General features: G+C 45.9%; 1 protein-coding gene across 4 annotated transcripts in view; it reads left to right on the forward strand.

Annotated features, from left to right (window-relative positions):
• The window catches only part of LOC120542909 (synapsin-1-like), a 302987-nt gene that overhangs the window by 107279 nt on the left and 180577 nt on the right, over positions 1–15131 (forward strand). For all 4 annotated transcript variants that reach the window (XM_039775635.1, XM_039775637.1, XM_039775634.1 and 1 more), the window contains exon 2: positions 4945–5002. In XM_039775635.1, coding sequence (XP_039631569.1) covers positions 4945–5002 — 58 coding nt within the window. The remainder of the gene's footprint in view (positions 1–4944; positions 5003–15131) is intronic.

The following is a 15131-nucleotide window of genomic DNA, read 5'->3' on the forward strand; positions in this document are numbered from 1 at the left end:
TGCATTGCTTTTTGTCATTCCAACAGATCGCACTAACATTTTTTATTACTACAAATTGTGAAGAGGGGGGCTGAACTCACCCCTAAAAGGCGCGGTCGCTGCTCCAAAACCCCCTTTTATATGGTGATACAATGGGAAAAAATACAGTTTTTTACCTCCTCTTTGCTCGATTAGCTGCTGGCTTGCTGCTGCTGCTGTTGGGCTGTGAGATCTGCATCTCGCGCAGCACTTTGAACATTTAAAAGCCTGTACAGCAGCTGTCCTTTTTTAGTGAAGTAGAAGGAACATGGGAGCAACACAGCTGACTTCCAAGGACCAAGCAGACACCCTATCACATTTTTAAGTAAAAAATTGCTTCCTCAGGACAGCAATTATTCGACAATTGAGAAAGAATGTTTGGTGATTAAATGGGCTGTGGATGCACTCCGTTATTACTTATGGGGTCGTAATTTTACATTGGTGGCAGATGTCCTGTTGCGCCTGTCTGGACCTGGTTTGGAGAGTTGCTTAATTCACAAAGATGTGAATAAAGCAGAGGGAGGGTGTGAAGAGGGGGCCTGAACGCACCCCTAGAAGACGCTGTCGCTCCTCCGAAACCCCCTCTTAAATGGTGATACAACGGGAAACAAGTAGTTTTTTACCTCCTCTTTGCTCAATTAGCTGCTGGATTGCTGCTGCTGCTGCTGTGCCGTGTGATCTGCATCTCGTGTGGTGCTTTGAACATTTAAAAGTCTGCACAGCAGCTGCCCTTTTGTCTTATTGCCTTGTCTCTCTTCTCTCCCCAGACATCCTCTGCTTTATTCTTTATGTTTTATTATGCTGTTTACGAATAAAGTTTATACCTCTTGAAAACCCTGAATGAATCTGTACAACTGTGTGACTCAAGCCTGACAAAATGTCTGTGGAATGACAAATACAGTGCATTTTATTACTACATATATAGATGTTGCACTGCAGATGTTAACGTTGAGGTCTAGTTAACTGGATTTCAGCACATCTTAGATGGGTAGCACAGCTAGTAATATTACATTTTCATAACTGTACATTAATAAATTAATAAAAGATTAACTTTTTGCCTTCTTGGCAGGTAGTAATGCATCAGCCCAAAGTCTTTATATTTCTCCATGATATATGTTGCATTTAAACAATTATTAATCTTTAATAAGATTTAACTGGCACAATATCAAAGGCTGTTTCTTGCTTTGCCCCTAATGCCCCTGGGATAGGCTCCAGCCCAATGGACCCTGAGTTATACTCATGGATGTATGTACAGCACTATTTTGTATTTATGTGATTTGTAAGGCACCTAATGATCACTTTTGCTGTGAAAGTTACTATATAATGGTGTTATGGCTGAAGCTGTTCAGTCACCACCACAAGTGACTCATTCTTTAATTCTAAGAATGTCTGACCTCCAGCTGGTACTTCTCTTGTAGTACACATTTAAGTCACTTTGGAATAGTGTTTATCATAAAAAGCATTTTTTAAATAAACTGCTGCACGTCTGTTTGAATAGTAGCGCAGGCTTTCATATGAAAACACAGCATTTAATGAGTTATCAACTGAGAGCAGCCAAGCGGCATGTTACCAGTATCCTCGGAATGCACTCATTTAGTAATCGGTATAGGCACGTGACTAATTATTCAATTAAAAACTAATTACCAGTTAACAATGCAAGATTAAAGACCGCAGGGTTGTATGGTAATGCTGAGTTTTCTTCCCCGTTTAATCACAACTGTGATGAGTGATCTTTGGCATCCAGGGCTGCTTCTGCCTCCTGCTTGTTGTTGTCACAGTTGGCTTTAGCTCCCTGTAACAGAAGAAGGTTCAGAAGTTTGATAAATGGGAAAGAAAACACTCAGTTCTTGAACTAATTATTGATCCATGTAAATTCTCACCATGAAAAAATCACCCCATAATAAGCGTGCATGTGAAAAAGCATGACCTGAGTTTTAATAGGGGTGTTACACTGACCCTTGGCTGCTGATCTGTGTACAATCTGAATTTAAGAGCTGAGGAAGACATCTAACTCTAATTCATTAATCTCAGATCCATACCTGTAAATTTAAAACATATATTTTTGGTATATTTTTGTGGGTGTTAGAAGAGAGCTTGTGTCACTGTGCAAAAGGCCATTTCTAAGCTTATTTTTTCATTAAGCTACATGCACCAACCTGGTTACATTTTATAGGCTTATCCACCAGTTTGACATATAACTTTTCTGTTTTATTATTTTGCAAATCTAAAAAAAAATGTAACTACATTACCCAGAAGGGTGGTGCAGTGGTAGCGCTGCTGCCTCACAATTAGGAGAACCGGGTTCGCTGCCTGGGCCCTCCCTGCATAGAGTTTGCATTTTCTCCCCGTGTCTGTAAGGGTTTCCTCCGGGTGCTCCAGTTTCCTCCCACAGTCCACAGTTAGGTGCATTGGCGATCCTAAATTGTCCCTAGTGTGTGCCCTGCGGTGGGGTGGCACCCTACCCGGTGTTTATTCCTGCCTTGCGCTGTGTGCTGGCTGGGATTGGCTCCAGCAGACCAACCGTGACCCTGTGTTAGGAGGTAGCGGGCTGGACAATGACTAACTGACACTGATCTTACCTAGATGGGAGGCCAGAGTGACAACAAAAGCAAATTGGCCAGCGGATTGGAAAAATAAGTTTGTGTCCAGCTGGCAGGAAATAAGAGACTGACCAGCAGAAGCTGAGATTCACCCATGCACTAGGTGGCAGTGGTCCTCATATGACCCGCAGAGGTGCTTGGGAATTGTAGTCCGGAAATGCAACCCTGTTGGTTGTCTCTGGTTCTTGTTAGAGGGCGCTGTTGGAGGAGGACCTCCCTACTTTCTTTATGACCTGGGGAATGGCACCGGAAGCATTCCTGGGTCCAACATAAAAGGAGTCCGCTGCCTCAGTTTCAGTGAGTTAGAGCTGGGAGGCAGCAGGCAACACTCAGTGGAGGTGGAGGAGGAAGAATTGTTTGTTTACTGTGCTTTATTATATTATTGTGGCTGATTATTGGGGTGAGGTCTGTGAAGAAGTTCCTGAAGAAAATACAAATCCATTATTTTATTTGTATAGTGTGTGCTATATTAGTGTGTCTGTATTTTGGGGCTCTCTGGTGCCCCCTTGTGTTCACACTAATTACATAAATGCATATATACTACTATATTACATACTAGCGGTCCCCTACAGCTCCATTCACGTAGTAGTGAAACAAGACAAACTTTAAAAATCAATAAAAAAAAATGTAAAAAAATGTAATTCGGGCCAAGAGGAAGCTAGGTACACTCCAATGTCAAACATTAGCACTGTATCTGATCGTGTTCGGCTCTGAGGGGAGAGCATTCCGCACATGGGGAGAAAGGCATGTGGCCGTGATATCTCTGGCAATCGGCAGCTACCCTCAAAAACACACCCTCTGATCTCTCCCTTAAAAACATCAAACATTACTCTTTAACAATCTGTAGATGATAATGTCTGTTGAACAAGCAGGTATCACTAGCTAAGCATAGGCAAGGTATACTGCAACATGTGGCCAGAGGTAGAGTGACTCAAACAGAGGCAGGCGTGTGATTGAGGAGGGCCCCGTCCCTCTTCCCACGGCCTACAGCTTCTCTCTGGTATATGCGGAAATAAATCGGTACAGCAAGTGAACTATGATACTTAGCGCAATGAGACAAATCGCAAAATCAACTGGAATGTTCAAGCAAATTACAGAAAAAAACCTGATCTAAATCTGTTAAGTTGTTTTCTCGTGAAAAGCAGACAGACAGACGTTGAATTTTATATATATACACGACACACACACACATATACAGTATATAGTACATATAAAGCACATTCTGCTGTTGGAGTATCTTTTTATTTATGAGCGACTGAAGGTTGGGACAGGAGGCAGAGCTTGTGCTGAGGTCATGGATCTACTCGGTGGTCAGTTTCATGTGGGTTGAGGGTGGAAGTGGTGGGTGGTTAAACCACTCTGTAACCTTTATATCGGTCCCCATTAGAGGAATGCTAGCCTTTTGCATGTAACATAAAAAATACATAATTTATGGTCAATGCACATGCATATATACAGTATATACACACTTACAGTATATCACAGAGTTGTGTATGTATGTATGTCTATAAATATTAATAATCTTGGGTTCTAATCTTGTGCCCTATCCTTGTCCTTGTGAAATGTACCTGTTCTGCTCGTGTCGACGTGGTTTTTCTCCTGGTGGTCCATTTTCCCTCCCACATTCTCAAACACGTCCTGGAGAGGTTGATCAGCAGTTCACAGCTGACTTTTGTTCACTGAAAATTTCTGTTACAGACATCCAAATGATTGTGTCTTTTTTGCAATTGTGACATTTTTTTGTACAGTTTTATGTTGCATGCAATAGCTAACATTGAAAGGGGTTTGCCAGATTTCTGATTCCAGTAAAGACCTGCAGAAAGTATCACAATTTCATATCAATGTTCAGAGCCCACTCTAAGAATCGCACACTGCAGACTGAATCACCTCGTAAGGATTGGGCCCTAGGGAGAGAGAGACTGTAAAAGACAACATTAGTGAGCTTTGGCGTCACTTGCCTCACTGGGGCCTTTTAATGCATTTAGTCCTAGGAAATGAACAGAAGAGCTGCAACCTGCAAATCTCAGCTGCTGAGCCTATTGATAGAGCTTCATTTTCTTCTCATTAGCGATTGATCAATAAAGCCACTAAATTCACAGAACACCATGGGGCCTACCCACAAAGACTTAGTGAAAATGGCTGCATTTGACATTTAACTGCAGACAGCTGGAAAGTGGCTGAGAAGAAAAATGATGATGCAAAGGCTGAGTGCATGTTCTGCAAACCTTGAGCAATAAATAGTTCGATAAAGTTCCATTCTGGTCAGTGTTTATAGTGATGAAGGCAAGCGCCGCAATCTGAACGTGTCACTTTTCTCTTTTTACAGGGCCAAGTTCTTCAGGGGAAAGAAGGTGAATGGGGAATTTGAGATCAGAGTGGAGCAGGCAAGTGTCACTATTCATAATGTACATTTTTGGTATCTTTGTGTGCAACATATCAGTTTGCAGGTCTCTGGTTTGGCCTCCATGATACAGCCAGCATGTTTCACTGCAGTTGTTACAAGAGGAGAAATCCCAATCAGAAGCAAGTGGTGAGAACCACGTGAGGTTCCAGTTATGTTTACTGGCCTACTGAAGTCTGGTCACTTCATTTCTGTGTCATTAAAAATCCTACGTTGTCAGTGATATGTACAAAAAAAAGACTTGTACTTAGTTCAGTTCATGCTCTTGTGACACCTGTGCCACTCTTTTCAAATAATTTCTTCAACATTAATTAGTAACAAAAAGTAAACCAAGTGTTGGGAACAGAACTTCCATAGGAGATTAATACATCCAGTTTCAAAGTAAGCTCAGGTAAAGCAGCACCGAGTTGGGGTACATAGTGCTGTCATCTCACTGCTCAGGGGTCCCAAGTTAATATTAAAGCCCACACACTGTCCCACTGCAGTGTTCTCCAGTTTCCTTCATTGTGTCGTAGGTGGAAGTGTCTGTTTAATTGGTGACTATCATTGTTCTAGTGTGTGTGATGATGCGTGTTCTTCTCCAAGGCTCCCACTTCCCTTTAAGTCTCTCGAACCCAACACCGTTGGTAATGTAACCGGATGAGCTGGACAGTGAGGACACCAATGAAGCAAGGGGATGGTGCAAAAAGGTGCAAGTGTTTTTATTACAAGAAAGTGTTCAAATAAATAGTGTGGTGCTTCTAAAAGTCAAAAAATAAAAATCCATTAAAACCAGGGTGAAACAGAGGAGGATAAAATAATTCCAATAAAAAGTTCAATTAAAAATAAGTTTAAAATACTGGCTGGAAGCAGTCCTTTTAAAAACAAAACCCTGTGCCTTCAACTAGCGGCTCCCCTGCTTCTCCCATCCGGGGCTATGCACCAGGGGAGTCGCCCTACCTGCAGCTGACCTTCACCATGTCTGGATGCCTTCCGTCCTCTGGCCCTGTTCGGTACCACTACCTGGACCAAGACTTGGTTTCCGCCAATGGCCAATGCTCAGCAGGAGTGACCCAATCAAACTACCCCCGGGGACCAGCCAAACACCCCGCTAGGGCTCACTTCTCCTAGCTGCCTGTTCTTATAGCGAGCCTGCCCTCGCTTGCTCGCTCACTCACAACAGCTCCTTCGCTTCCTGCCTTCCTTTCTTCCTCCTTTAACCTCTGTTCTCTTTCTGATCTTTTTTTCTCCCCTCTGCACTCACACTCCTACTATTTATAATGGGGATGTGGCACACGTGTGGCGATTAGCAATTACGGATGCGGACGATTCATCTCCTATGCACATAAGTGAGGAAATGCTCACAGTATGTTGCGCTCGAGAACCGCCTTTTGTTCTAAGCCACTGACCCGCTATACCACAGTATGCACAAAAACAAACAATTCAAATGACCGGTGACCTACTCCAAGCTGGGGCCTGTCTTACCTGCAGTGCTGCTGGGATATGCTTGTTCTTCCAGTGATCCTATAATGGAAAAAGTGAGCTCTGAAAATCTTTCAGAAGTCATCCACTCTTTTAATCTGTGAATTACTTCCAACAGGTATATAAATCCTGCCAGCGAATCCTTCCAACCTCTCCTCTCCTCTCTTAGTGTTTCTAGACTGTTGCATTTAGAAGCAAAGAAAACACAATATACTTGGTTAAGCGTGTTATTCATTTACAGACATATTAACTGTGATTAACAAATTCTTGGCAACTGTATCTTTAAGTTCACAATACAATTCTTAGGAAATTCGGATCTAGATGATCTAGAGTTTAATGTTCGCGGTGTTGTTCTACTTAGCCCATTTGTAAACCAGCGAAACACAGATGGTGTTTCCATCCAAGCTACTTGTTTATTTTGTGCAAATGAGTCCTCCGCCAACACGTGGGTGAGGCCATTTACTGAACTGCGTACAAATCAAGATGGATTGACAGAGTGCTTCTTAATAAATGTGACGAGTGCAAGGACACACATATAAAAGATTTATATTTACGTAAAGGATCGAAACCTTTTCACTTAAACCTTTTAAGAGAAACACCAATAAAAAGCAAAAGAAAGTTTTCATTTGATATCTGTTATAATGCTTTGTCCTGCTTATGCAATCAGTCTTCTGTAGCTGACCTTCTGTCTTCCTCACTGGTACAGCACTTCCCACCGAGGCAGCCCTCCAAATTGAAGAACAAGTAGCAGTCACAGGGCAGTGTGTTATGAGCGGGGACATTGCAATGAAGCAGAAGGGAAATGGTTGATAGCACTCTTTGTCACTTTTCCCTATAGACTGCCACCAACACCAAAACAATTCAGTTCAATATTGACTAGTTGTGCTTGTCTTTTTAGGTATGTAAGCAATTTGGACTACACCCTTAATCTATATACAGTATTTATATAGTGTGAACCTCGCCCCGGACACAGACAGGCAGACACGTCAATGTCACCCACAAACACTGGTTTATTTTTCATTATTCCTTTATATAACTCTGCTCACCAACCCCAATACTCCTTAGTCCAGGCCCCTCCAATGCCTTCTCTTTTCTCCTTTTCTTTTCTTTCACTTTCTCTTTTCTTCCCACCGCCTCCTTCCTCCTCCAGACGTTGCCACTCTTCCACCCGACTCTTGTCAACGACTGGAGGGAGGCGGCCCCTTTTATAGGAACCCGGATGGGCTCCAGCTGCTCCCCGGCAATCTCCCGCGGACACACCCCCGTGTGGCGGAAATGCCGGCGCACCCGGAAGCCGTCCGGCGCCCCTGTGTCTTCCCCGGCACTTCCTGGTGTGGCGGAAGTGCCGGGCTCCCGGAATAAACAGGCACTGGGGCGCCGCCTGGCGGTGGCCACGGGTCCCTACAGGGCTGGGCTTCCAAGCCCTGTACCCGAGGCCCCTGCATAACCAGGACGGCCGCCCCACTCGGTCTGGAGGAGGCACTCGCCTCCTCCGGTCCTCCAAAGCGCCCCGGCCAGGCTCCAGCCCCAGCCGAGGACCGTACGGGATAAACCGGCATTGGGGCTCCGCCTGGCGGTGACCACGGGCCCCTACAGGGTAGGGCTTCCATGCCCTCGACCCGTGGCCCCAACAGAACCAGGACGGACGCCTCACGGTCTGGAGGAGGCACAAGCCCTCCTCACATCCTCCTGGGCGTCCCGGACGGGCTCCAGCCCCGGCCGGGGACCACAGTGCCCCCGCTAGCGAGGACACGTGGGTCCGAACGGCACAACCCGAAAGGGCAGCACGTCCCCGGTGAGGGTCCTACTATGTCCCCAGGGCCCAACACGGCACCCTGGGACATCCGCTTCGCACCCCTCCGCGCAAACGTGCCCCCATGGTCTGCGCCGCTCTCGCCCCCGCTGTTCCCCGCAGCCGGGACACTATTGGCCTCCCGGCGTGGAGCTCTCCCGCGGAGCGGCCCGTTTCAGGAGGGCAGGTCCCTGACGACGCCGTCCCCAGCGCTCGTCGGGGCTTCGTGCCTGTGGAAAAAGGAAAAAGAGGGCCAGAAGCACTGCCAGGACACTCACCCCGAGTGCCCTGCCGGTCTCCGCACCGGCAGTGCTCCCGCCCCCTTCCGACAGCCCCTAACTTGCCTGCTGAAGTCCTCCGTCGCAGGTTCCATGCCCGTCCGCTCGTTGTGCGCGGCACCGCTCTCGCAGGCAGCCCGCCCAGCCGCCCAGGGGATCTCCTCTGCCCGCACAGAGGACGACCTTGCCTATCGGGAAATCGGCACTCACCCTCGATTCCCCTTTTTATTTTGGGACGCTATAACGGCTTGAGTCTGCCTATGGGAAAGGTACAGACCCTGGCCGGGTTTGCGTCCCTATAGAGCGACGGAGACTGTTGCAGGCTTGGGGTATCGGGCGCTAGGACCCAGGGCACTCATCAGCCCGTGTCCTGCTAACCCTTTCGCTTTCACTCCCTCCCTTGCATACAGAATTCACCGACGCCTGCAGTGTCGGACAGCCCCTACTTGATACCGTTCATTCGGATCACGGCCGAGTTCGGTGGGCTTTCCTTTATGCTGTACGGAGTCGATTCCACTTACCGCCTCCGCGGTACCAGTCCGTCAAAGATTTCAGCGTCGCGCCTTTCTGACGCCACTGACGCGCCGCCGTCTCCTTCAGACTTAGCAGTTCAGCCTGGATGGCACCTAGCACCTGCAACATTGACAAGCACAGAAAGTCAGTTGACGATTGACCTACCTGCTTGTCAGTCTTAGCCGCCTGCTTCCTGTGAGGCTCCTCCAGCCCAATCGGGTCTCTCCTTGGCACGAGATGGACGTTCCCTGGTCCCGCCTCTATACAATCATTGGCGGGCACACAAGACACCCCGTCCAATCCCGTGCCCGTCTCAGGGAAGAATTTCCGGTCCGCGGCCATCTTGGCTCCTCTCCTCCTGGTGCGACGCCATTCCGGCTCTTCGGGTTGCAGTGCCTTCTCCATGGCAGATTCTTTCGCCGTCGTGGTGACCACAAAGCGCCGCGGATCGGCGTGCGATTGCCCTCCGTTTGGACCCGGAAGCTCCTGCCTGCTAAACGCGAGTTCTGATGTGCCCTCCGGGCCGACCGTCGGCAAGCAGGGACCTTACGCCCCGGATTCCTTCTGACCGAGGCACCCGCCCGGCATGGACTTCACATACGCCCGCCGTCCCGGACGTCTTCATGGGCAGCAGCCACCCAGGAGACTGCTGTACCCCTGCAACGCCCACTGAAGTTTTGCCGCACCAGGTAGGCATCCGACCGCATTCGGTGGCGATCTGGGGAATTTCGCGTCTTCGGGAGCCGTGAGCACTTTGCACCCTCGAAACCGGTGCGGGGTTGCCTGCTGCTCCGGCCGTTCACAAAATTTTATTTTGGGGTCCCGTCTTGGCACAGACAGAGGGCCCCACGTTGGGCGCCATTGTGAACCTCGCCCGGACACAGACAGGCAGACACGTCAATGTCACCCACAAACACTGGTTTATTTTTCATTATTCCTTTATATAACTCTGCTCACCAACCCCAATACTCCTTAGTCCAGGCCCCTCCAATGCCTTCTCTTTTCTCCTTCTCTTTTCTTTCACTTTCTCTTTTCTTCCCACCGCCTCCTTCCTCCTCCAGACGTTGCCACTCTTCCACCCGACTCTTGTCAACGACTGGAGGAGGCGCCTTTATAGGAACCGGATGGGCTCCAGCTGCTCCCGGCAATCTCCGCGGACACACCCCGTGTGGCGGAAATGCCGGCTGCGCACCGAAGCCGTCCGGGCATCCCTGTCGTCTTCCCCGGCACTTCCTGGTGTGGCGGAAGTGCCGGGCTCCCGGAATAAACAGGCACTGGGGCGCCGCCTGGCGGTGGCCACGGGTCCCTACAGGGCTGGGCTTCCAAGCCCTGTACCCGAGGCCCCCTGCATAACCAGGACGGCCGCCCCACTCGGTCTGGAGGAGGCACTCGCCCTCCTCCGGTCCTCCAAAGCGCCCCGGCCAGGCTCCAGCCCCAGCCGAGGACCGTACGGGATAAACCGGCATTGGGGCTCCGCCTGGCGGTGACCACGGGCCCTACAGGGTAGGGCTTCCATGCCCTCGACCCGTGGCCCCCAACAGAACCAGGACGGACGCCCCCTCACGGTCTGGAGGAGGCACAAGCCCTCCTCACATCCTCCTGGGCGTCCCGGACGGGCTCCAGCCCCGGCCGGGGACCACAATAGATATACTGTATAATGCAAAGGTCTGACTGTCTGTCACACAATTAGTCACAAACTACTGGGACTAGAACCTTCATCTTGGTCTTAACCAAAAGCTTAAGTCCCGATCTGTTCTGGAAATGTAAAAAACCTTGGGCAGAAACAGACCCAGCAAAGTGAACTGTTGTTGTGTGTTTGTTGATTGAGAAACCAGGTGATACAGCAGAAAGAAAAAACAGAGCAGCAACATGTACTGAGTGTCAAACAAATCACAGAAGATGATTACATTATGAAGAACATCACAATAGTAAGAAACAAAAAGAAGACCAGTGACATATACTAAGCATCAAGCACATCACAGAAGGTGATTAAATGATGTGAAACAAGAAAGAATAAACTGTCAAGATGCTGAAGCAAATAGACAAGCAAGAAGAAATCCTAATTATTGCTTGATATTGCCTAATATTCTTGCATTTTAGGTCACAGCAACCTGGTGGTGGGCAAAAAAAGTTTATAAAGCACAATCACCACCAGCCCAGCTATTGAGAATCCCCTCAGGGCACAGTACATACATGTTCAGAATTTATAATCAAATGTAAGTATTGTGTTTATTGATCATCGAACAGCAAACTTTACTAAACGTCGATGAAGAACAGCAAAATGAATTGTGGTCATGTGTTTATGGCAAAATGATCGCAAAACCTAGTGATAACCACTGTAATGGCAGAAAGAAAAAAGAGCAGCAACATCTGCTGAGCTTCACAGAAATACCACTATGTAGCAAAATCACATCAAAGATACGTTAAATGTCAAGCTGTATTTTTTCATGTAGAAAATAAAAGAATGTGTTGCCTATGACAGTAGAGGGCACTGTCGCTCCTCCAAACCCGCAGACAACATGTCCAGACACCAGGTAAAAGTATCAGAAATTATTTTAATTTCGTATATACTGTGCACAAAGCACGTCCACCTCCACAATACTCAATAATCAATACAATAATTACAATAAATCAATCTTCCTCTCCACCCAGCAGCTCCGTCACACTTCCTCCCAACTCTAGCTCAGCTTGCTGGGTTTCCAACAATCCTTTATATAGTCCTTGACCCGGAAGTGCTCCTGTCCTCAAGTCCATGTGATTCACTAGCACTCCCGCGTCAGTTGAAGATTCATGTTTTTCTTCAGCCTGGAAGTACTTCTGTTCTTCTGTCCCCGTGACTTGGGATACTTCCAGGCTATAAGGAAAATGAAAAATCCCTGTGTCTCCCTGCAGCATCCTCCCATGGCACCCAAGGCACCCAGCAGGGCTGTTAAGTCGCACTCCACCTCCCATGATGTCCTGCAGGAATCAGGGGCACCTCCATGCTGCAGGGAGGACTCCATCTAGAGGCCTGGATTTATTGACCAGGATGAGCTGCAAGCCATCTCTCACATGTCAAAATAAAAATGTTCTGCTTGCTCTACATAAGCCATGTGCATTCTGTTTTATTTCAATAGCCGCCAGAAGTAATAAAATACATTATGACTTCTAGAGGATCTGAAAGAAGTAACTATTTAGAATGCATAAGATGTGTCAGCAGCTCCTCGTGTTTAATTTTGTTTTCATTTGTATTTTATTTTCAGATCATGGGTCTGCATGATTTACTGGTAATAATAAAAAATAATTGTGCGTGTGGTCCTACCAGAAATGGCTTGGACATTGAATTTCTTTGGTACTGGAGAATGACTATGCTCCCTTTGTTTTGATGTTTCTTTGGATCTTTCCAAATTTCATCCCATCCATCCATCCATCATCCAACTCACCATATCCTAATTACAGGGTCACGGGGGTCTGCTGGAGCCAATCCCAGCCAACACAGGACGCAAGGCAGGAAATAAACCCTGGGCAGGATGCCAGCCCACCACAGAAATTTCATCCCTAATTATGAAATCTTTTTAATCTTCTTCTGTAGCTGAGGGTCACAATAGCAACACAGTGTGAAGACCAGGGGCTTCATGTGCAAAACCTTGCTTAGATCAGGGACTAAAATGTTACTTACACTTGAAAAGCAACGTATATCTAAAACTGTATATATACCACTTACTACGCCAAGTTCCTTTATAAATCTCAAGCTCATGCACTCACTTTTAGCCACTCTCTGTCACCTCCTGGCATAAAGACAGCTTTTTTGAATACTCAACATGTATATTTGTCCATATTCCTGAGTGACCTCTTTACTACACACCATAGAAGAACGGATTTAAAAAAACAGAAAATGAAACTTAAGTGAATGTGATCTTGTGGTATCACTGGTTGAAATGGAGAACTGTAAAATCATTCTTTTTGATAGTCTCTCTGTAGGTGTCACAAATAAAAGACAAAACCAAGAGTGAGAGCAACTAAGTGGAGAGAGCAATAGCAATGTGCCATCATGCAATGCCCAGACCAAAGACAGGACACAGCACAGATTACTGTGGGTTGTATGCGCAGAATTGTGAGATATTTTAAGCGTTCTTATTATCTTGCAAAAATAATTTCGCCAAATTTCAGTGTTGCAGTACGTACAAGTCTATTTACATTCGATGTACAACATCCAGAAGGTGTTGAACTGCCACTGCAATGATGTTGTGGGGCACAGAGTCTGGGTCATCATTGTGCTCATCTTGGACTATCTCAGGTGGCAGAGACTTCCCATGTTTCTGCACCATGTTGTGCAGTACAAATCCAAACAGTGCTGTTTACCTTTAAATGAACCAATGGTCCATTCTGTTATCATCATGATTATTTATTTAGCTAATGAGATTTATCTAAGATTACTTACAAAGCAAGTTATAATATTTAAATCATCGATAGTGTGTAGGACTTCCTTTCATTACATCTCCTCCCTTGTGGTGTACCCACCATCACCTGAAATAAAGATCATAGAAGTTGTTTGTAATGTACTAAACTTAACTGCAATTCTAGCAATTAGGCTTACTTACCAAGAAGCTAACCATCTCACACAGCATGACAGAGATGTTTACTTCCCACGCTACACTTTGATAAAATAAAGGAATTGTGGGTTGAGCCTGTCAACTCACAACAATGTTAGTCAGATGCATTTGAGCATTGCATATTAGTATATTAATTGAATGAAAGTGCTTTCTGTTTACAAAAGCAAATTCATTCTGTAATGGTGTCTTAATTGCAACATGTGTGCAGTCAATTGCACGCCAATGACATTAGGAAAATCAGCAATCGCTGCAAATTACCTTTTGATCCCGGGTTGCTCATTCTGACAGTAAGGAAATGAGAGGTATGTGAGTAGAATGTTAATTCTGCCATCGCAAAGAGATGGACCGGTGAGATTGCTGACCAGACAGCCAGTTCACACTGAAGTGCACCGATTGCCAAATACCCTACAGTTGTTAAAACCTGTAGAGGAACTGGGATCATGTAATTTCCATGAGGTGGTCTCTGTAATGTCGGCTCCAAATCAGCACACAACTTCAAGAGGATGGCTCTAGGAAGTCTACAGTAGCCCTATAAGTCAGTTATCATCATGAGCCAACAATGATCGCATTTCCTGATAGCCTGCCATTGGCTATATCCTTCAAAAGAGTTAACATTGCCTTTGCCAGTTATGTTCTACAACACACAACACACCTTCTTTAGAGACCAAATGATTATCAACACACGATTATAAATTAAAGTATATGTAATAGGTGCCATTACTGACACTGATGGCAGCTGAATTGAGAGACCATGTTAGTTAACTGATAAAATTAACTGATAGACTTTCTGTCTATAGAAGCATCCCCTGTATATGAAGCATGTGGAGCTCTTCCTGTATCACTATCTGCAATGTCTTTCCTACGGGGACACAACATCGTAAGACATTATCATTTTTGTCTTCCACCACTATGATGCCTTTTATTAACAAAACAGAGGATGTCCCAGATGTGGTGATCTGTGTTTCCTATTAATGGACCAAGGATAGACGCCAGTAGTCACAGAACAATTGGGTGTAGTGGCATCCCTTCTTTACACAAAGAAAGAACAGCCATCTCTTAACAAAGAAGGCAGATTAAGACAACATCAGTCCTCAACTTACAATAGTGATGTCTCAGGGCTTTCCCAGATGTTTCACCACAATTGAGTTTCATCCATTCTGTGATTGATTAGTTACGAGCTGGATTTTGGACGGATCAATCATTAACATCTTAAATACTCTGGGATAAGCCATTTCTACCAAGAACTGAGGAAGCCGTTAAGGTAAATGGCGAAACATTTTTGAAAAAGAAATTGATGTCCAATAGATCAGAATAACTTAACTCCCAATCTTGTACAACCCTGGATGACTGAGAACATTCACAAAAATATTTTGTTTTTTGGCATCCATGTTGACTTCATTAAAAAAACAAGAAATATACACTCTATATAACCAAAGGTATTTTAATATACACTGGCTATTCTTTGTTCACTTACAA

Source organism: Polypterus senegalus, chromosome 13 (assembly GCF_016835505.1).
Source record: "Polypterus senegalus isolate Bchr_013 chromosome 13, ASM1683550v1, whole genome shotgun sequence".
Classification (NCBI taxonomy): domain Eukaryota; kingdom Metazoa; phylum Chordata; class Cladistia; order Polypteriformes; family Polypteridae; genus Polypterus; species Polypterus senegalus.